This window comes from Microcaecilia unicolor, chromosome 1, assembly GCF_901765095.1.
Source record: "Microcaecilia unicolor chromosome 1, aMicUni1.1, whole genome shotgun sequence".
NCBI lineage: Eukaryota > Metazoa > Chordata > Amphibia > Gymnophiona > Siphonopidae > Microcaecilia > Microcaecilia unicolor.
In genome coordinates, this window is record NC_044031.1 from 517,479,053 (window position 1) to 517,503,426 (window position 24,374).

The window sequence follows — 24,374 nt, forward strand, 5'->3', positions numbered from 1 at the left end:
GGAATTGAACTCAGTTCCTCAGTTCCCCAGGACCAAAGTCCACCACCCTAACCACTAGGCCACTCCTCCACTTGTTGTACCGTCACGGCAATAAAGCAGGTTGGCTGTTGTCTAACTTAATTGTGGTTAAAGGGAATTGCCATAAGATATTGACTATGCATATCTATACAGGCTGATGCGGTGTACCTGGCAATTCGACAGAGTTCGTTGATGAAGGCATCTGGCATTGATGGTGTTTGTGCTGAGTTTTAAAAACTAATGGGTGAAGAAACAATATCACCCCTTACGAATCATTTAATGTAATGGTAGATACTGAATCCTTCCCCCCCCCCCCATCGCTTAATATAATGCTCATTAAACCCAGGCGTGATCCGACCATTACAGAATCATATCATCCTATTTCTTTATTGAACTACGAGGTAAAATTGTTTACTAAAATTATGGCAAATCGCCTGGCTCAGATTCGTCCTTTGCTTCTCCATGACTCTCAGGTAGGTTTTGATAGAGGCCACTTGGTAGATAAGAATCTCATGAAAATTTTAGTTATGTTACAGTATCAAAACAGGACAGATTTGCAATCACTTCTTATTAGATTCAGTGCTGAAAAAGCCTTTGATCGTGTCCATTGGGATTTCCTTTTTGCTTCTTTGAATAAAAATGGTTTCTCTGGTCGCTTTATATCTGTAATCAAAGCATTGTATTCAGCACCACGAGCCGGATTTCTCGGGGGACAAGGCAAGGCTGCCCCCTTTCACCCCTCCTTTTTTCAATAAAATTGTATAAACATAAAGCAAAAGCTTACTTTTCTGCTTCAGTAAATGCCAACCTAACCTAGGTAAGGGTTATTACCTTCTTTTATACTACAAAAGATGATCAATTGACCCGATTCATCAAAATATATCCTGATTAAACTCTGGAAGACCATCTACAACTAGGCTGGCACTCTTTTCCTGATAAAGCAAAAATAGATTCAAGAAGTCTCTGCTATATTTATAGCTAACACCTTGACTTGGATTCTTCATATCATAATAAACATTTTATCTTTGTCTCCATAATTTCACTTGTGTTTTTTTAATCTCTTACCAGTTATTAAAAAAATGGCATTCTGTATAAATTACTAGAATGAGTACAATAGTGGATCTCAAATAGCAAAATATTCAAATGCATTGTAACTTATTCAAACACCACAGTACAGTCTCAATTGTCCAACCTCCGCTAATCTGACCATCTGGTACAACCAACAGACCCCCTTCCCCAGTGACTTCATTGCACTGCTGTTAAGAAGAACATGACTTCTCTTATTGTTGTCCAGCCTCATATGCTGCAAGGAAATCATGTTTTTGATCTGAGATCGTGCAAGGGAACCTTACGATGCAGCTGATATTCCTTCATGCATCCCTCATCTGAGTTAAGAAGCGCGTGGCTTCTCTTCTTGTTTGTGATTTCAGTCTATGATTCTATGTATGAATATTTGGATCTAGGACCCCGCTTCAGCAGCAAGGGAACCGTTTTTAGATTTGAGACAATGCTTTACTACTAATAATTTCTTTAGTACTACTAGGCGTAGGCAGCGCTGTACACATTATATACGGGTACTTTCTCTGTCCCTAGGGGGCTCACAATCTAAGCTTTTTTTTGTAACTGAGGCAATGGAGGGTTAAGTGACTTCCCAAGGTCACAAGGAGCTGAAGTGGGAATCGAACCCAGGTTGCCAGACTCAAAGACCACTGCACTAACCATTAGGCTACTCCTCCACTTTCATGCATAAAATTTTTTTAAAACCATAATTTTTGAACCTGGGACCCCGCTTGTGCGGTGAGGGAACTGTTGAAGTTTCTGAGATCTTGCTTTTACAGCATGGCATCAATTTTTGGCCAGTGGAAAGAGGAAGAAAGTTGTTTTGTCTACAGAGCACAAACTTTTGCAGAAAAAAAACTGCAAAAAAAAAAAAGTGAACATTAAAGATGTTTTGAGCTGCTTTTCAGCCAGGAAACCATTTTTGAACTGAGACCATACTTTTGCAAAACTTTTCGGAGCTGACTTGCTGCACTATCCCCCAGATTCTATATAGTGTGCTTAGAGTTAGGCACCAAAATTGGCACAGATTCTGTAACACCGTGTGTAACTTAATTGGCTTAACAAGCTAATGAGCACTGAAATCAGAACTTAACAAGCAATAATGATTACTAATTGGAACTGATTAGAAATTAGGCGCACAACTCACTAAGTGTATTGTATAATGATGTGCATCGAACTTCTAACGCTTACAGGCAAAAAGGGGCATGGTTATGGGAAGGGAAATGGGCGTTTCATAGGCGTTCCATAATTTACACGCCCAGTTAAAATATGGCCTAGTGAGCCTAAATCTGCACGCAGGGATTTACACCAAGTATTCATTTGTATAGATGGATGCGTGCAGATTCAGGCGTTGAAATATCAACTAAGCATATTCTATAATCGGCGCCTAAATCTAGGTGGCAATTATAGAATACACTTAGTCGGCACTGATTTCAACTGCAATTGTTTAGGGGCCAAATACAGAATTTCCTCCTATGTGACCCGAGAGCATGCTTTTCCTGGCAGGGATCCATTTTTGATCCGAACAATGGGCCAGTCCCAGTTATGTCGGATAATCGAGACTCTACTGCATTTTTATTTTTTTCCATGGCATACATAACGTTTCCACAAAGATGGATATCTATATTACAAATTCTGGGAAATTCATAAAACAATCAGTAGCAGGACCAGAATACTCACTATTATTCGTCTGATCAGGGAACCCTAGTTTCTGACCATTCCATCCCGGGTTTTCACCTGGCTAATAAAAGAAAAAAAGGCTAAATAATTCTCTCTCTCTCTCTCTCTATATATATATATATCTTCATATGTATACATGTACACAACATATACACTGCCTTATAAAATTCTCCATATCCCTGCAGAGGTTTCACATTCCAAGCCTTCACACCTTTTGTCATAGCAAACTCTAATTAGCTTGTGATCCAAAAGCTGCTTTAATAAAGCTCATATTAAGTTAAATAGAGGCCACATGTTCAATCACAGTAGCTAATTTGATTTAAATACTCCTGGATGACAAACCAAATTGTTTTTGTGAATGCAGTCTGGATGGGTAAAAATGTCAACTTGGAGTCTCTTCAGTTCTTTACTTTGCACAGCAGTCTTAAATGCATCACCAATTTGCTGGAAGTCTTCAGAAATTCCAATTGTCATTTCTGATGTTTCTATATTTAAGCTTGAGAACTGGTTTCTGTTTTTGTGTTTGTTTTGGGTTTTATTGATCCGGCAGTCTCTTCATTTTCATTGCTACTTGCAGATCAATCAAAATTAAGGCTGGGACATGACATCGCAATCTTTCATTCTCAACTACATGGGAAGGAGGGAGTTCCCTAATTTATATCCCTTCTGCCTCCAATACACCAATTCTGGTCACTGTAGTGATGTTGTTAGTCCAGAGGCCATACACCTGAGCTTGATACAGAATCCTGTAATTACAGGCCCTGAATACAGACGTTGGAGGTTAATATTCAGTGAGACAGTCAAGTTAAAGGGTAAGTATTCAGGCTACATATTCAAACCTGAATACTGAAAATACCAGTATAACAAGTATGGTTAACTACTAACGTAAGAAATATCAAAACAATGATGGTAAACATATTTAAACGTATAAATTAATGAATTGTTTTTATATAACTGACAGACCATGTTCATCAATCTATAATATTGTCAATATTATTTTCACTGAATCTGTAATCTACTCTTTCAGCCTTTCTGCTAGTGTATCTGTACTCTTTACCTTTCCAAGACAATTCGTCTATAATGTCCTCTTGCTTTTTTGTTTATATTTTTAATCTTGTCCGCTTTGTCTATTCTCTGCTTCATCTAGTTTCTAATTAGTTACCATGTGTCATGAAACGCCTAGCTACCCACCTGGGGTTGCCCCGTGGGCACTTAGAGGGTCTATCCCCAGCACAGCTCAGGTCCGCCTGCACCTGCCGCTCGTGCTCTACACTAGCACCCTCCTCCCACTGACTTGGTCACAACCACCTCCGGGTGAGTCTCCCGTTCTCAAATTATCCCCAGTGATTTCTATGTTACTGGAGGCCACACTCCCAGTAGTCCCCCAGTTCCCAGAAAGCACTCACAGACCCAACACACAAACCACCAGGATTTTTTATCAGTCCAGAAAAAGAGGCACTAAATTGTTTATTTTCTTAAAAAATTTAACAGTGTACAAAAAAATATGCAATCAGCAAACAATAACAGGTAACTGAAATATGGATCAATAATAACACTAACTAAACACCTGCTTAATTTCTAAGAAGTACCTGGGAAGATCAGGACATATAATTCACTGAGCCTCAGCAAAGAGATCTGTCTCTCTCTTTTTCCTGGCTAAGACTGGAGCAAAAACCAGTACTCTCCAAATGAAAATGAGCTCCTGGTCCAATCAGAGCCCAGAACAAGAAAATTTCAAACATATACTGCTTCTTCCTGTTTGTGCGTTAAAACTAAAGAAAAGATTATTCGTTTCTCTGTAATAGAGCCCAGAACAAGAAAATTGCAAACATATACTGCTTCTTGCTTCCTGTTTGTGTGTTAAAACTACAGAAAACAACATCTGAGTTCTCTGTAACAGTTCTACCACAAAGAAACACCAGTTGCTGGCCAAATAGGAGAAATACACACTTCAATATATAATTAATGCAGGAAAATATCCAATACATTTTACAAGCTTAAAACACACTGTTTCTTCACACCCTCCCCTTAAAAGAGAGACCCCGGACTGCGGCCTTTACAGACCGCTGATCGGGTCTCAATAATCCAGTGGCAGGGTGGTTCTGGCTCTTCATTTCTGGAGAGGCCATCAGTGTTAACATGTTCACTGCACTTCTGGTGTTTATAACAGAAGTTTTTACCAAACTCAGTACATGCCAACAGTTTTAGTTCTCTATGCTTCATTTTGTGAATAGTGAGGAGTATCTTCTGACAGCTTTTACCACACTCAGCACATGTGAATGGTTTTACTCCCCCTTATACACTCTAGTGCTTTGTTAGCTGTGATTTATGAATAAAGTTTTTTTCTAAATTCACTGCATATAAATGGTTTCATTTCTGAATGGATGCTATGCCGCTTTAACAATAATTTCCGGCAATATAAACTTTTCTTATACCCTGTACTTGAAACTGGTCTCTTTCCTGGGTGAAATTTTGCATTTCTTGTGGAGTTTTCTTCCTGGTTGAAGCTACTGTCATAACCAAGACATGAAGATATTCTATTATCAGTGTTTTTCTGACATTCTATAGTGTTTGCTTTATTGATACAGCTTTTCCCATATTCTATACTTGTACATAATCCAGTTTCTTTACGATTTTTCAGGTGCTTCATTAGCTCTTTCTTCATACAGAAATTTTTCTCAGAACATGTAAAATGTGTCCCTTTTATACATGTTTCCTGTTCTTCTTCTAGTTCTACCTTTTGACTAAAGGTTTTCCCATATTCTGTACATTTAAGTGGTCTCTCTTCAGTGTCCGATCCCTCTGGTAATGTCTCTGCCAGGAGGTCAGGTATGGGCTCACTATATTGACACTCTTCTGGTAGGCTTCACACAGCTGCCCGCCCTCAGCTCCCCAACAACCCTCCTTTTGTTCCTGCTGTCCTGGGGAGTCTATGTCTTTTATTTTACTTCAAGTTGCAGCGGCGGCAGTGAAACCAACCAGCAGGCTCATCTCTAGCCTTCCCTTCCCTCTCACTGTCCTGCCCTCACGGAAAGAGGAAATTACATCAGAGGAAGGCGGGACACTGAGAGGGAAGGGAAGGCTAGAGACAAGCCGGCTGGTTAGTTTCACTGCTGCTGCTGCAACCTGAAGTAAAATAAAAGATTTAAACTCCCCAGGACAGCAGGAACGAAAGGACGGTTGTCAGGGAGCTGAGGGCGGGCAGGTGGGATCCGAGATCTACCTGCAGGTGAGCCGCCCAGGAAGCAGTGACAGCGGCTCGGGTGACAGCGGGAGGGAGGGAAGCAGCGGCTTGGGTGACAGAGGGTGAGAGGGAAGGAGGTAGGGAAATCCCGAATTGGAACTCCCGATTGTTTTCCAAAATGAATTGATTTGACCAAAACGAATCCAAGAATCGATTCGAAATGTGAATTGGACAGCACTAGTCCACACTGATAACAAAGACAAGTTTAAAGTCTTTAGGTTTCTGGGGAACACTAGAGGGTCTGCTGACAGTCTCTGAGGTTGCAGGAATATTTGGCTTAGGGCCCTTGCTGCCCTTAGATCCTGGCTGCTGCTGATAAGGATGGCTTCTCTTTGCCAACCAGGGATGGTTCACCATAAAGAAGATGTCAGCCAACTCAGCTGCCTTCTCCGGAGTAAGGAGCTGATGATCTTGAACATGTTCCCTCAACTGTGGACAACAATGCTGAAGAAACTGCTCCAGGCCCATCAGGTTTTGGCAGTCCTCCAAGTTTTAACTTTAGCTCCACTGAGCCACTGCTGATGCTAGTTATCTTAGCTAAATCATCTGCCCCATTTTGCAAAGTCTGAAACTTTAGTCTGTAGGACTCGGGGGTAAAGGAATAATGGTTCAACAAATTATGCACCTTCTCAAACTTGGAGCATGTCTCCATGAACAGTCCTTGAAACACATCAAGTGCTCTACCAGTGATCTTTCTTCCCAGATAAGTTCATCCAGTGTTTCTGAGGAATCTCATTGAGGTGTCAAATTTTTTCAAAGGCAGTTAGATATCAATCTATGTCACCTCTGGTATCATCAAACTGCGACAAGTTGGGCCCAATCCAGGCTGTAGATCGTGCATCGGTCCTTGACACAGGGGTTGGGCTGGAGATTTGGATGCAAGCCATTTCCATCTCCATCTTTAATTTCTGCAGTTGGAACTCCCGCTCCGCACGCTGCTGTTTCCGCTCCACTCGCCCCTGTCACTCTTCCCTGTAGATCTGCCAGATGTATGCAGGCATGGCATCTGGCCCTGAAACCTCACAAGCCTCTGTCCACAAGAAGTGTGGTCTCCCCCCAGGAGTTGAACTCCGAACAGGCAGCTCCTGTTGCTCCTCCTCGCTGAAGTCATCCGGTCGCTCTTGTGTTAGGTCAGGCATCTCCAGTGTCTTCTGGCCATTGCCAGTTGCCATCAGTACACTGCTAATCTCCTAACACTACCAAAATAAAATGAACAGGAAAGGGACCCTGTTACTGCTGCACTTGATCACTGTGCTCTGTGTCTGGAGGTTACAGATAAAAAAGACTCTGAATCACTCAGTGGATGGTGTCCCTCACTCCATGCACTAAGTCTGACAATCTCACTCCTGCCACTAAAAAAGAAGGACTAAAGGCTGACGAAACGTCTAGTCACCTGCCTGGGGTTACCCTATAGGCACTTAGAGGGTCTCTCCCCAGCACAGCTCAGGTCAGCCTGCCCCTGCCGCTTGTGCTCTACACTAGAACCCTCCTCCCACTGACTGGGTCACAACCACTTCTGGATGAGTCTTCCGCTCTCAAAATATCCCCAGTGATTTCTAGGATACTAGAGGCAACACTCCCAGTGGTCCCACAGTTCCCAGAAAGCACTCACAGACCCAACACACAAACCACCAGAATCTTTATCAGTCCAGACAAACAGGCAATAAACTAAATTGTTTATGGTCTTTAAAAATTGAACAGTGTACAAAAAAATGTGCAATCAGCAAACAATAACAGGTAACTGAAGTAGGGATCAAATATAACACTAACTAAATATTTGTTTACTTTCTAAAAAGTACCTGGGAAGATCAGGACATATAATTCACTGACCCTCAGCAAAGAGATCTGTCTCTTCTTCCTGGCTAAGACTGCAGCAAAAGATAGTACTCTCCAAATGAAAATGAGCTACTGGGCCAATCAGAGCCCAGAACAAGAAATTTTCAGACATACACTGCTTCTTGCTTCCTGTTTGTGTGTTAAAACTAAAGAAAAGAATATTTGTTTCTCTATAACAGTTTTACAGCAAAGAAGCACCACCTGCTAGCCAAACAGAAGAAATATACTTGAAGACATAATATAGGAAAATATCGAACACATTTTACAGGCTTAAAACACACAGTTTCTTCACACCATGTACACACATAGATAGCAACGTATGCATGTTCATCGGTTGTCCAAAAACTGCCATCTCTCAATATAGTTAAAAGTACGTGCATAATATATGTACTTCTACCTATATTTACAAGCAGCAACAAACAGTAAGAAAACTATTTTCATTGCCTTTCGTGTTCAATTAACTTACTTAAAAAGGCCAATTCCAATTTGTGGTTGTATACTAAGAGCAAACCCTAAAGAAATGAAATCAGTATATAACCCAAAAATCAATGCTATATGGTTTTTGGAATGTTGCCAGATGACCAATATAAAAATGAAAGACTGCAAATGCTCAAAACTTTACTTGTAAGTTCAGAGATCTGGGAGAGCAGCTCTGTCATGTTGATGTCAGATGATATTATCCACTTGTGTGCCTAACAATCTGCTTGTCGATGGAAATGGTTAATGAGATACAGATGTTTAAATACAAGAAATGAACTAGCAGACATGATATGAAGTTACAAAGTTACAATGAAGAAGATTCAGGAGCAACCAGGAATTTTTTTTTTCAGGAAAAGGATAATCAATGACTGAAATGTCTTCTCTGTGGTGATGGAGACAAAAGCAGCCAAGGGAATTAAAAAGGCAGGCATGGGATAAACACAGAGATCCCTCAATGCCTTGGTATTTACTCATTACATTACACAAAGCTTATACTCCACAAAATACCATCATGGTTCAATGTAGATAAAGTATTAAAAAAAACTGAACATTCAGGACTTACAATATTAATTCCTCAAATTATATCATAAAAACTAAATACAAGGTAGTACAGTGCACTCCATTTAAGTGCATGTCGGATAAGCGCATGCTCTGTTTAACTGCTTGCCGTACTTTGGTCCCATTTTTGGTGCCATCAATTTCTATGGGGACAAACTGGTTTAGCGCACCACTGGTAAGTGCAAGGTTCGCTTATATGAATGGTTTAAGACCGCTCCTCTGTAGGAAAGACTCCGCATAAGCATGCGCACGGAATATGGAAGCCGATTGGCGCGTGACAACCAACGAGATTTCAAATTTATCGCCCCTTTAACTGCCACAGGCAGAATAAGTGAAAGAATGTTGACAGAGTGTACACTGGGGTCGTCGTCGTCGAGCACCTGTAAGACTAACACTGGCTGAATGAATAGAAGTTCTTAAAAAATTAGAAAACAAAGTCAAGCATCTATTGCTAAAGAATATGGTGTCAATCCCAGTCAAATTTCACATGTCTTGAAGCAGAAAGACCAGCTTCTGGAAGACTGGCAAAACAATACAAATCCACAACGGAAACGAAAACGGCGGGAAAAGCTGAGGAGGTAGAAGATGCTCTTCTTCGGTGGTTTTCTCGAGTCAGGAGCAGACAGTTTCCTATCAGTGGTCCACTGCTTATGGAGAAAGCTAACCAGCTAGCTGAAAGTCTTGGACTAACTGAATTCAAAGCCACTGTTGGATGGTTGGAAAGATGGAAGGAGAGGAACAACATAAAATTCAAGAAACAGCATGGTGAGAAACAAGACACTGATGGCTTTGGTACTGACAATTGGGTTGTTTCAGTTCTTCCTACCATCTTGAACGAGTTTGCATCTCGTGACATTTTCAATGCTGACGAAAACAGTCTCTAGTGGTGAGCTATTCCTGATGGAACACTTGCATTCAAACATGCCAAAACTACTGGAGGTACATAAGTACATTAGTAATGCCACACTGGGAAAAGACCAAGGGTCCATCGAGCCCAGCATCCTCTCCACGACAGCGGCCAATCCAGGCCAAGGGCACCTGGCAAGCTTCCCAAATGTACAAACATTCTATACATGTTATTCCTGGAATTGTGGATTTTTCCCAAGTTCATTTAGTAGTGGTTTATGGACTTGTCCTTTAGGAAACTGTCTAACCCCTTTTTAAACTCTGCCAAGCTAACCGCCTTCACCACGATCTCCGGCAACGAATTCCAGAGTTTAATTATGCGTTGGGTGAAGAAATATTTTCTCCAATTTGTTTTAAGTTTACTACACTGTAGTTTCATCGCATGCCCCCTAGTCCTAGTATTTTTGTAAAGCGTGAACAGACGCTTCACATCCACCTGTTCCACTCCACTCATTATTTTATATGCCTCTATCATGTCTCCCTCAGCCTTCTTTTCTCCAAGCTGAAAAGCCCTAGCCTCCTTAGTCTTTCTTCATAGGGAAGTTGTCCCATCCCCGCTATCATTTTAGTCACCCTTCGCTGCACCTTTTCCAATTCTACTATATCTTTCTTGAGATGTGGCAACCAGAATTGAACACAATACTCAAGGTGCGGTCGCACCATGGAGCGATACAACGGTATTATAACATCCTCACACCTGTTTTCCATACCTTTCCTAATAATACCCAACATTCTATTTGCTTTCATAGCCGCAGAAGCACACTGAGCAGAAGGTTTCAGTGTATTATCGACGACGACACCCAGATCCCTTTCATAAAACGTCGAAGGACCGACTGACGATCCTCCTTTGCTGCAATATGGATGGGAGTGAGAAGTTGGAACCCCTCATCATTGGAAAGAGCAAACAGCCCCACTGCTTCAAGAAAGTTAAGCGACTTCTTGTGTCATACAAGGCTAACACAAATGCATGGATGACTGGGGAAACTTGGAAGCAGTGGCTAAAGAAGTTAGCCACTAGAATGCGGGCACAAAAGCGTCAGATTTTGTTGCTTTGTGATAATTGTGCTGCACACAGGGATGATGTCAGGCTGTCTAACGCCAAGGTGGTCTTCCTGCCACCGAACACTACCTCTCTGATCCAACCTATGGATCAGGGCATAATAGCCAATTTCAAACAACATTATCGGGCTCTTGTGCTACATCGTCTAATGAGCGTTATGGATGGCCAGTCTGGCAAGGATAAACGTGCTGTTGAACTGGCTCGTAATCTATCACTGTTGGATTCCCTACATATGCAGAAAGAAGCTTGGAATCATGTTACACAGGCAACCATTGTGAACTGCTACAAGCGAGCAAGCTTTGTTAAGGATGTGGAGAGGGATGAAACAGATGCAGCTGTTGCAAACGCGTCAAATGAAGAGGTTATTGACATCCCAGCCTGTGTTAAGAGAACATTTTGTGCCCACCCACTTTAGGCTCAGGTCCACCCAAAATTGGCTGTCTGGCTACGCCACTGGCTGGTAGACGAATATACAGATATAGTTATGCAATTAATGTTATCCAGATATGTTACTTGCTTGCCAGCTTTGTGAATATCAGCCCCCTTATTTTGTATGTCCTTATAATGTAGTAATTTTTAACCTGTAAGTTGAAACTTGAAGGTACGTCACAGAAAACATGCAAGTAGACTCTAGGCTGAAGTCCTCTTAGGAAATCATACATACTCAAAGGCCCAGACAGAAGTAAATGCAGGCGCTAGATGCTATTAGTGCCATACTAGCGCCCATGTTTGCTCCCGTTGCATGATCAGAGCTGGTGAGTGCATGAAACGAGCTTCTCTACCATATAAGGGGGAGGGGCAAATCCTACACCAGATCGGAGCTGGCGTTAGGGTTTGCAGAGCTCTGTGGAGGAATAGGGATTCCCATTCAGCATGCATCTTCATGCTAGCAGGCCTCCCCATCCCACCTCAGGCCAAGAAGGCCCCCAACACAAGCCCTCCAATCCACCCTTATAAGGTAGGAAAACCCTGCCCAGCACATCCCAGGATGCACTAGGCAGGGCACCGCCATTTTGAAGGAGGAATTGCTACTCCCTTCTCCGTCCCTTTGAGGTATGGGGGGGAGGTTCAGGGGGTGCTAAACCAGTGGACCCTCTCTGTCAGGGGGGGGTTTGGGGGCTTCTGTCAGAGGGGGTGCCTGGAGGTCCACCGGACCTCCAGCCCCTCATGTCCATGGTGGAATGGGGGGGCCTCCAGCCCCTATATTTGACAGGTCCAGGCTTTTTTTGATAGCCTGGACCTGTCAAACAACTCTTGTGGGAGTACTGTGCATGCTATTACTTTTCATCATTAGAGCTTTAATTCCACACGCTGCTCCAATACTAATTTTTCAGCGCTGTTCGGAACAGTGTGGGGAATTTGATCATCGGGGCCTAAGAGCAAAGTCATTCTTGCATTTTAAAACATCACTGTTTACTTAAAAGTTCAGCAACAATATTTAAGATCTATTCCTCATAGTTTTAAAATGGGGAATATGATTTTGATAGAGTTATGTTGAGTCACTTTTTTTTCAATAAGCCTTGAGCAGAAAATGGTTGGGAACCTCTGATCAAGATTGCTTATAATGTCAGCCCTCAAATCAGTTCCATTAATTGTGCTGACACAAACACAAGAATAAACAGGATATTACTGGAAGCTATTTGTAAAAGCTACATATGTCATCTTAAAGATAAATATTTATTTTGAGGTTAGGTGCATCTTATGTAGAATTACAATTCAGTGACCTATGCACATTTACTCCAGCAAATGTAGAAAACAAAAGTAGGCAAACACACGTGTTCAGTATGACCTATAAGACACCTGAATGCACAGAAATACATGTGAATAAATTAAAGCAAGAAACACAAAGATATAAGATGATACCTTTTTATTGGACTTACTTAAGGGTCCTTTTACTAAGTTGCACCGAAAAATGGCCTGTGCTGTTGTAGGCATGTGTATTGGACATGAGCAGGTCCATTTTTCAGCGCGCCTGCAAAAAAAAAAAAAGGCCTTTTTTGGCCAAAAATGGATATGCGGCAAAAGAAAAATTGGCGCGCGTCCATTTTGGGCCTGAGACTTTACCATCACCCATCGGCTTAGCAGTAAGGTCTCATGCATTAACTGGGCGGTAATTGTCAGCGTGCATACACTGCCGATTACCGCCCTTTAGCGCCACGTGGTAGAAAATAAAACATATTTTCTGCCACGCGTATCGGACGCGCATAAAAAATGTAATTATCACCCGGGGCATGCAGTAGCCGGGCTGTAGTTCCAAATTGACGCGCATAGGTCCTATGCGCCTTTGTAAAAGGGCCCCTTTATTTCTTGAATACCTTTAGGGAGGTAATATTTCCTTATTCATTTTGTTCTGACTGAGCAAGGGAGTGTTAGCTCCTAAACACTAGTCAACAAATGTATTTATTTATTTATTGGGATTTATTAACCGCCTTTATGAAGAGATTCACCCAAGGTGGTATACAGCAGGTACAGTTTAACATAAAACTTACAATTTTGGTAACAGCATAACATTAGTAAAAATGACCAAATATAAACAAATACAATGAATGAGGTAAACTTGAAAACAGCATATTGAAACCTAATAATAGGACATCAAACAATATCAAAAATATACACTTTTAACAGCACTGAAATTCAAATAACACAAATATGTCAGCATAATACTAATAAAATATCTAAAAAGAATGCATTAGAACATTCAAATAACACATATGATGCTAATGGTCTTCTACAATACAGTTTACCATGTAGTCCAATAAAACAACTTGAGAAGTGGACCTTTTCTTCCATTTTTAACTCGGACATATTTGCGTGAGGGATTTAACAGAAAGAAACATGGTAAAGTGACTTTTTAGGGTGGCAAGGATTAGGTGGGTGGGGATCTTGTGTTAGAATAGATGATGTGCATATTTGTGTCTATCTAGAAAATGCTGGTGTATATGTTAGGGAATGTTGGGGGGGGGGGGGCTTACCTCCACTTTACATTGCTCCCTTGCACCCCTATACATTCCCTTCATTCCTCTTCTGCTAATATCTTGGTTATTCCTTCTTTTCCTTCCTTTCATTTGACTATCTTCCATGAAACCTCATTTAGCTTTCTTTGACCCTCCCTCTGCAATGCACTTCCCCTCATCTTCGATTAGAGACATCATATTCAAAATTCAAATCATTGCTTAAAAACCACCTTTTCTCAGAGGTCTTCAGCTGACCTGCACTTTTGTCCTTTTGTATCTTATTCCAAAGAACCTTGCTTTTCTATCACTCTATTGAATTCTTATTTTATTTATTTTATCATTATTTGATGTCATTTCATTGTATTGAATTGGAAACCGCTTTGGTCTACCCAAGTTAAGCAGTATATTAAATTTTAAAAAAACAACAAACATATTGTAAACCGCACAGTAGCCACTATGGACCCCATGCGGTATATCAAGTCATTGAAATAAATAAATAAATGTTTATCAGCCAGTGTATGTGTTTCTAGCTCTTAACATACAGGCGTTCTCTCCCCTTTTCCCATGGATTTTACCCTGCCTTCCCCTACACTCACTCCTCAAACTCCCATCCCCCTTGTACTCTCTCATCTCTCTTCCCTTCCATTCCCACTTGCACTTTTTTTCCCTCCCTTACAATTCCTCCCCCCAACACTTACTCTCTCTCTTTCTCTTCCGTGTTCCCTTGCCCCTTCATACCCCTCTCCACTCCCTTCCATCCCTCTCCCGTGCACTTTCTCCATCTTACCCTCTCAATCTTCACCTTCAGCCTATCTATCCTCTTGCATTTTCTCTCCCAAGCCCCCTTCCTATTGCCTTGTTTGGGCACTCAGCTCTTCCACCATTGCCAAAGCTTGGGTCTCCACTGGCAGACTATGTAGATCTTCACCATGGCCATGGCTTTTCTTTTCTTCTCTTCTTCTGCTAGCAGTAATTGAGTCCCTGTTGGCACACTGACGATCCTACTGCCACAGAGGATATTCTTTCTTGGGATACAGGAATTTACTTTCTTATCACTGGCCTACTCATCTTCAGGTCAAATTCCCTACCATCCCCGTTTTCTGTTCCCAGCAACTCCTGCCTTAATCTGCAAGCAAACGTATCGGAAAGACAGACCCTTCAGAACAGGAACTATTGCTTCAGCAAAACATGCCTAAAAAAGTAATAAATACCAAATTGCACCCCACCCCACTCTCCATCTTATCTTTCAGTAACATTAGTAACTCTCACCTTCTCTGGCTGATCCTGAACAGGGGTGGAAGCTTTAAAGCCAAGCTGTAGCAACATGGCTTCTGCAGCATTTCTTTTAGCTATTTTCTTGTTGGGGCCTGTTCCAGTTGCTATCTCATTTCCTACTTTAACCTTGCAAAATAGAAAAAAAAAAGAGTCACAAGTATTATATTCAAAGTATACAAATAGTTATTTTTGTTACAGTTAAGCATGGCCAATATTTTGCTCTGTCTTACAGTCAGTAATCTATTCAATAGTTGCAAATATTATGACTTAAATACATACACATATTTAGAACTTCCATAAAACAGTTTCTACAAGTTATATGGGGATTCAGCCAATGGTTCTTGGTTACCCAAGATCTCTACTACATTGACTTTAGAATCGCAAATTATTCCTAGGACATGCATTAGCAGCTCAAGTTTTCTAGTTGCTTCTCTCCGTGTCAAGTCTTTTTTTACCAATAAAGTATCACTTTTTAATCTTTTTTTATTATTCGTCTCCCTGTTTTTTTGGAAGTGTCGTGTTGATCACACTACTCTTTTGATTCTTATTTCTGTAGTCATAGCCAGTTTCTCCACTTTTGTGGTTTTTTTCTACTTCTCTTTCCCCAACATAGTAACATAGTAGATGACAACAGATAAAGGTCAGTCGACTTAATAGGCCTAGTTGTACTACACTAAGAATTTATCCCAGCTGCCAGTCATAAAAGTGTGATAAGTTGTATGGTTGCACTCATTATCTAAGTTAGATTTTGTTTTCCTTTTCACTGGTTATCAACCCTACCTTCGAAAATGAGCATTAACATTCCACACTTATTCTAACACTCAACTATCCCCCTCACAATTTACCTCTGAGCTTTATAATAATCAACAAAACTAGTGAAGCTCTTGCTTGGTTACAGTGGCCTTTCTGGAAAGGACCCCTTCTGGAACCTGACTCAGTTGTCTTATGGGGAGTTGTTGTGTTAATACCAACTCAGCTACCCCTTTTGTGGTGATGAGCAGCATTAAGCTCTTCTTGTCTGCTGCAGCTGCCTCAACCACAGCTTCCACCAGTGACCCCTCCAGTTCTGCTCATGGATCTGCAGCTCACATCACTCTCCCCAGGTTCAGCATCTGCCCCCCTCTCAATCCCCTCCTTCCCCACCACCAGTCTAGCTTAAAGATGGTCTTCTGTTGGTCCCTGGCAGTAGCAATGCACATACGCTGCGCCTTCAGCCTGCTCCAAAGCATTCCTTCTGGCCCATCCCACCCTGACCTAAATATCAGAACGGGTAGTAACTAAACCACAAATCATCACTTCCTGTTTCTGAATAGGTGGGACAGGGAAAGATTTAGACCAGGCTGCAGGCAGCATATTTGCAACACAGCTGCTGGGAACCGTTACTAAAAGAACACTGGTTACTGGTAAATCATATGATCTTGGTTAAAATAATTTGTTTAGTATACAAACTTTTCTACTTTGGAACCCTCTCACTGCTACCTCGTAATATCATTCTATAAATTCTATCTCAAATGCAGAGATCACTTCACCAGAATCTTCTAGTGGTGTCTTCATTTTGTCATATTCTATTTTCAGAGTCCACAGCAGGGCACTTCAAAGACCGTAGGAAAGACTCCTTATGATCAGAAGATGCATTATGATGAGAAGAGTAGATACCTTTATAGAAGTCCAAAGAATGATTAATTATATCATTTTGCTTTGTCAGGATGGATCCATTGTGGTTAATGGCATGAATCATAGTTTTTTTTTTCCTGGCACCTTTCAAATAGTTTGCAAGAATTCTGCCAATCCTATTCATGCCTGAGTAATAAACCGTAGATTGAAAAGAACGTTGGATTCCAGCTTTGAGGCTCAGTACTTTGTTATAGTTAAATTTAAGTTCTGAAGATTAACTAGATCTTTCTTATCTCCAGATGACATATATTTGTGCTCAAGGGAGTGAATTTCCTGTTCCAGCTGTACAAGTTCTTGTTTATGTATTTTATTAATATGAGCCGAATGAGCAATAATTACTCCCCTAATATATACTTTATATGAGTCCCATATCATTAGGAGAGAAACATCAGGAGTGATATTTATGTCAAAAGAATGACTCAGTACAGTCAATTTTTTGAAGAAATGCTTCTTCATGTAATATAGCTGTTAAAGCGTCACATTTTGGCCTCTGGTATACAGGAGTTAATATCCAAGGAGACTGTGACACCAGTATGGTCAGAGATATGCATTGGTTCAATCGTAGAAGTAAATAAGCTATCAATCAAGGATTTAGAAAGAAACCAGTAGTCCAGACTGGAACATGATTTATGAGGATTTGAAAAGAAAGTTGAATCAGGCTTATGACATTGTTAAATGGTTATATATGTTTTTACATTTGTGTTTTGTTTTTATAGTTTGTACCCCTGATGCAGCCTGAGGGCGAAACGTGGCCACATTGGGAAAAAGATTCCACTGCTTTGTTGTTTTTTAACCAATGTATCTGGATGAAGTAATCGCCATGAGTCAACTAAATCAATCTGGGTTAACATGTCATTAATAGCCTTGTAAGAATTAGTAATTTTATATTTAACTGTAGATTTTCTGTCCAAAACATAATCAATGGGAATATTCATATCACCACCTAATATAACATAGTGCACACTGAGAAGTGAGATGATGAGATAAATCTTTAAAGAATTGAGGACAATCCAAATTGGGACTGTACACATTAATAAAAGCATAACATAAATTATGAATTTGCAACACTGCAATTACTCATCTACCTTCAGAATTTGTGTGATGATTTAAAATAATATTTTGAAGATTTTTTCCAAAAAATAAACACCACCATTTTTTCTTTTAATGCCAGGGGAAAGGAGACATGAATTAAACCATTCAGATTTTAATTTGACATATTCTGCAGAAGATAATTGTCTCTCTTGTCAAGAAAAACCACAGAAGCTGAAAGATTTTGTAAATAAGACAATCTTTTTTCTTTTAATAGGATTCGTTACTCCTTTTACAGTGAGAGAGACATATTTCAAATATTTATTTAAAGATATCCTGAATTAGAATATCAGTATTGCACCAATATGACAGGAAAAAGACAAGCAATGTATAGATTATGTCAAGAATATGAACAAAAACAGAACAATTATGGCAAAAAAAAGAAAAAATGCCATAATATTCATAATCTCCCCTAGGAGTCCTTCAGGGGAGAGAAGGAGAATGGAGATGAAAAGAAGCAAAATCTCCTTACCTTCCCCCTTTTAATAATAGAGTATGTTGAACATAACCTTTTATCAAGTGATAACAATTCTATTGTTAAATCCAATAACAAGGAAAATATACTTGCAAAGATACTAATAACATACCAAAGATTTTACTTGAACAGAAGAGAAGCATTAGCATGTATTAGTACACAAAGATCTATATATATAGGATCATGCATAAATATCTTTATGATGTGGTAATTTGCAGAAATTATTTTGTAAGATAATTCACGTAGAGGTATTCATAACGATTTCTTCTTGCTTAGGTATGTATTTTTCCAGTAGCGCCGGATTAGTATAAGTTTTAGTTGCATTATATGGTGAGTTACTTTCATCCGAGCAGGATTTAGTAATCCAAAACGTGCATTTAAGGCCCTCAAATGGGGTCTTAAATTGAGAGTTTATTTACGAATATCCACAGTATTTTTTAGTAAAGTCTGGAAGAAAATGCAATTGGTGACTATTCCATTTAATATTGTGCTGTAGTTTAGCTACTTGCAAAATTTCAAGAACTTGAGGGAATCTCAGAATTTTCATAATAAGAGGCTGCAGTGTTTCCCGCCATTGAATGAACCCGATGGGACTCTATGGGCCCTTTCTATCTTGAAGGGATATTGAAATGAGAGTCTCAAAAGTTTTGGTATAAATTCTTCAAGAAGTTTAATCAGATTCTCACCTTCCAATTTTTCGGGGAGACCAAGCAGACGAATATTGTTGCAACACTGTCTGTTCCCTGCATCTACTAAAGTGGGTTGAATTTCCTGTGTCATCTTGGAAGCGCAAGGGCCTGGTCTTCCACAAGACCTACCCACTGCTTGATTCTACTTTCAAATGCTTCAAGTCGAGTATTTATTTGGGCAACATCTGTCTTTACACATTTTACATCGGAGGAATTCTCAGAAAGCATACCAGTGATGGAGTTTAGTTGCTCCGTTATTACCATGAGTAAATTTGTGTTGTCAAATTTGTCTCTCATAGATCTGTCCGGTGACGGAGGATCCATTTTCGTTAGCTTAGAGCTAGAACCCATGACAAATGCTACTTCAATTTCAGTTTGCTTGCTAGTAGCAATAAACAAAAAAAATTATAGTTGGTATGATGTCCTTGTAGGATAAAAGGTTGAAAAGTAATTTTTAATCTAGGGAAGTGAGGAGCCTCTTGATCATACGTCCATTCGCATGCCGCTCTCTAGCACCCCCTCCTCACACATGGCCATTTTCTACTGGGAACTGCAAGGGGCAGAAATGAGTGGGGTTCATTCCTGCCACAAGAATCACTAGACTACCAGACCTTTTCAGAGAGGCCTGCTGTGATTTGGGAGGGGTGGAAAGGGGGATATGAGTGATGTCAGGGGGGTTAAGAGGAGGGACCAGAGTGATGTCGGAGGAGGTGAGATGAGGGAGGACATGCGGACTCCTCTTATGCAGGTCCCAGCCGATATTCAACCAAGGATTGCACAAATGTCTTATGTGGTTCCCAGCTGGACCCGCATAACTCTTCGTGGCCAGCACATGTGCAATGAGAGCAGATATTCAATGCTGGTGCCTGTAAAGAAAAATGACATGCCCCCTTTAAGGGGAAAGGGTAAGAAAGTCATATTGGCAGTACAGGGGAGGGAGACCAATTCAGCACTAGCATCTGCAACGTTTAGGAGGAGGGGGATACCAGCCTCCAATGCCCAATCAAAACTCTACTTACAGTAGAAAAGATCTCTCTCTCTCTCTTCATTCAACATAATAACACACTAAAGTGTATGTAAAAATAATTTTAGCATTAAATGAGAGGATGGAAAAGTAGATCATTGTTAACATCTTTAAATTTATTTTGTGTTCTCAAGGCAAAACCAGAACAATTTTATAAAGGGGTGCCAATGTGGAGTCTTTCTATAAATGAAAGTAGGAGTCTACTTTCCTTTATACAATACTAGTATAACTGGGTATATACTTGCGTATGTGGTTAGGCGTGAGCACCTACACCGGCCTTAGAGCTTGTATAAATGCTCACACCTCGATTCCAGGGATACGCCCAGGCCCCTGCCCATGTGCATACCCACTGTAAACTACATGTTATCATAAATTTGTGCACAAGCACAGAATAGTGCATAGCTAAATTATTGACATTTACACATGTGTGTGCAGATACACAAATATGCTAGTTTTCTGGTAATTTATGTGTGAATTTGGTGCATAAATGTTAGGACTTTCTTTATAGAATTATAGGTTCAAGGTTTATTAGGGATTTACTATCCCCGCTCATCAAAAAAATCTCTGAGTGGCTTACAGACTAACAAATCCAGAAAAAAGGGAGGAGACAAAACAGAAATGGGGGAAAAGATGAACTACAATATCGATAGGAAAGAAAGAAAAGGGAAGAAAGGAAGTAGTGTTCAGGCCTCTCATAAACTGCCCTCTAAGTTTAGATATCCTGACGTTTAACCTTGGCACCCCAATTCACACCTGAAGACTCTATATTTCTGAAGTTCCTTTATTGAATAACATAAAGATTACTCACAGTCAGATGTAATTCAGAAGCACTGCCCCATGGCATAGAGACTACGTAATTCTGAGAAGACAGTAGCTCAGAGCTGGGTGACTGGAGTGCAATATCTCTTCAGTAAGATATATACAAGGTAAAAAACCATGTACATTAACAAGGGATATGGCAGGAAAAGGTGCTATCTAACAAGATGGAGACTACCTCATGGTGAGAGGGACAGAGAAGCGCACACTCTGACCCAGGGAGCAGGGGGAAACACACCAATGGGAACACAGCCTGCCATCTAGCAACAGCACAACCAATAATAACAGTTTTATGCAAACAGGCAAGTGAAGCTGCATTGCCTGAAAACCACACCACCCACAATGCATTGTTCATGTGACTCTGTAGTGAGAATGACAGCAAAGGTATCAAACTCATCCCAGGGCCACATTATAAATCAGGGCAAGTCTTAGGACCAATCTGATGATCATGGTCACCAACCGCACAAATCATGCCCAAAAATCTAGGAACAGGCATCCAAAAAGAGAAAAGTTTTCAAATCTGATTTAAATTGCAAAAGGGACATATGAGAAAGAAGAGACTGCGACAATCTATTCCATTGCTCTGGGCCTTGCACCAAAAAAATGCTCCTCCTGGTGCGCTCACGGGTAATGTCTTGAAACGAGGGAACCATAAGATTATTATGAAAAGATGAGCGAAGAGTTCATGAAATGGAATAAGGAATCAGCAAACAAAAAAGATAGTGTTTAAAATTTGTCTTTCAGGTGAGACACTAACAGTGCGATCTTGTAAATTATACAGGGAGTTAATGGGAGCCAAAGCGCTTCCTTAAGGGAGGTGAGATGATCATATTTCTTTTTCCATGCAAACGTCAGATGTTGACTATCTGAGATCTCGTTATAGAGAGCTATAATAATCACGTTTGCTGATGACAAAAGAATGGATGAGAATATTATTGCAGAAGAATCTGGAAGAGACCGAAAAGAATTAATTTGCTATAATCTGAAAAAAAAACAGACCTTGATAACCACAGAAAGTTGTTGCTGAAAAGTTAGGGAACTATCTAAAATAACTCCCAAAATATTTGTGGCTGATTTTTGAGTAATAGCAGCAGAGTCAAGAATAATAGGCTGAGAGAGAGTAGCACCTGAGATATTGGTGAAAAGAATGCAATCAGATTTTGTTGGAATAAGAACCAATTAATTTTCCCACAGCCAATCGGTTAACTGCCACAGATCGTAGTTAATATCAAATAACTAACAACTGAGTATCAGTTGGATCTACAATAGGCAATAGTTGAATATCATCTGCATAAACATAAATGATGAAGCCCAAAGAGTGGGCCAGGGTCATCAGCGGTGCCAGAAAGATGTTAAACAGCATAGGCAACAAGACTGAACCCTGCGGTACCCTGGAGGCAAGAGAAAATAGGGCTCACATGCTATCTCGAAAACACACTTCATATGGTCGGTTGGAAAGGAATGATGTAAACCAAGCCTCACTTGGATTTCATGACTCTGTTCTTTCCTGGTTTTCTTCTTATCTCTCCCATCAAACTTTTAGTATATATTCTGGTGGATCCTCCTCCACTTCTATCCCACTGTCAGTTGGGATCTGTCTTAGGACCTATTCTTTACTCCATCTATACTTCTTCCCTTGGTGTTCTGAACTCATCCCATGGTTTTTCAGTATCACCTTTATGCTGATGACTCTCAGATCTACCTCTCCACACCAGAAATTTCAGCAGGAATCCTGGCCCAAGTATCAGCCTGCCTGTCTGACACTGCTGCCTGGATGTCTCACCGCCATCTGAAATTAAACAATACCAAGACTGAGCTTCTTATCTTTCCCCCTAAACCCACCTCTCCTCATTCCCCATTCTCTATCTCTGTGGGTAACACTCTCATCCTCCCTGTCTCATCAGCTTGTAACCTTGCGATCATCTCTCACTCCTCTCTCTCTGCATATATCCAACAGACTGCCAAAACCTGTCATTTCTTTCTCTAATATATCACAAAAATCCCTTCCTTTCAGAGCGCATTACCAAAACCCTTATCCACACTCTTACTACCTGTTGTTTAGACTACTGCTACTAGCTAAAAGCCCACCTTTTTGAGACTGCTTTTAACTCCTTACCCTATTCACTTTTTCAGTGCCCATGTCTGTTTTATCATTCCCACCTTAAGTATTTCCCTTATCCCTTATTTGTCCTGTTTGTCTGTCTTGATTAGATTGTAAACTCTGTGGAGCAGGGACTGTCTCTTCATATACCCCAGCTAGGATGTTATGGTCTATGTCACCTACTTATGCTTGCTGGGAGTTCATCGGTGAAGGAGCCTTCTTTTGGTTGGTACCCACTTTAAGGAATCAGCTCCCTAGCAAAATTTGTGCTGACAAAATTTAAAAGACTGTTAAAAACAAATTGTTTTTGTCAAAACGTTTAGGATAATTGATATTCAAAGGGGCAACACTCATTAAGGGTTATCTGTACGATAGGTTTTATTTCTTGTTATCTCTCTGATGTGCTTGATGTAGGTCTACCCTATCTCCATTTGACATTTTTAAAAATTCTTTAATACACAGCCTCTTAGGAGTGTTGGTCTGTTTCAGAAAGGGCTTGTTTTCAGAACAGCTGACTTCCAAGAAATGTTCTACTGTTGGATTATTTGAGAAAACAACAAATCATCTACAATTCCTCTGGTGTTGAAACAATGACACCACAGGAATAGTGCTATCCGATCTATTTAATCAAACACTTATTCTAGTGTCTTGGGGAGAGATTGCATTAACACCACTACCAAATAGCTCTCTGTTAGGAAGATTAGAACTATCTAATTTTCAACCTACTGCAGGAATTTCTCTCTTTTCTAAAACTGCAGAGAGTATTGTTGCTAATCAACTAGTTGACTATCTGGAGACTCATAATATACTTTCTGCTACCCAATCTGCTTTCCGTAAGGTCTTTAGTACTGAGACCCTTTTAGAGACTTTGCTTTCTGATAAAATCAGAATATGACCTGATTTGCGCATGCAACTGCGGTTGCACTATATAGAATCCGGTGGTTAGTGCGCAAATTGCACATGCAGGTTATAGACTAGTGCCAGTTACGTGCATAAATTAATTGTTAAATTAGTTGCTGTGCCATTAACAACCAATAATTGTCTATATTCACTGTTAATTGGTGCTAAATGGCACTAATTTGCAGTTACATGTGTAACTATCCTTAGTCGGTATTCAACAAATTGAGTGCATCATCCTCAGATTCTACATAGCGCGCCTAGATATCTGCGCCTAAATCCAAGCGTATTCCATAACAATGCATGTAACTTAATTGGCTTAACAAGCCAATCAGCATTAACAACACTTAACAAGCAATAATGAGCACTAATTAGCAACAATCAGAATTTACGCGCATATCTTGCTAAGCGTATGCACCTAAATTCTAAAGAGCGCAGTTCAAAAGGGTTGTGGTTATAGCTGGAGAAATGAGTTTTGTGGGCGTTCCCAAATTTAGGCACGTTGTTATCGAATATGGCCCAGTCCACGTAAATATATG

General features: G+C 40.4%; 1 protein-coding gene across 3 annotated transcripts in view; it reads right to left on the bottom strand.

Annotated features, from left to right (window-relative positions):
* STAU2 (staufen double-stranded RNA binding protein 2) overlaps positions 1 to 24,374 on the bottom strand; it is a 447,934-nt gene that overhangs the window by 203,223 nt on the left and 220,337 nt on the right. For 2 of the 3 annotated variants that reach the window (XM_030215580.1, XM_030215579.1), the window contains exons 10-11: positions 15,065 to 15,196; positions 2,758 to 2,818 (exon numbers count right to left, since the gene is read on the bottom strand). In XM_030215580.1, the coding sequence (XP_030071440.1) occupies positions 2,758 to 2,818; positions 15,065 to 15,196 (193 nt within the window). The remainder of the gene's footprint in view (positions 1 to 2,757; positions 2,819 to 15,064; positions 15,197 to 24,374) is intronic. The other variant, XM_030215586.1, reaches the window with a different exon arrangement.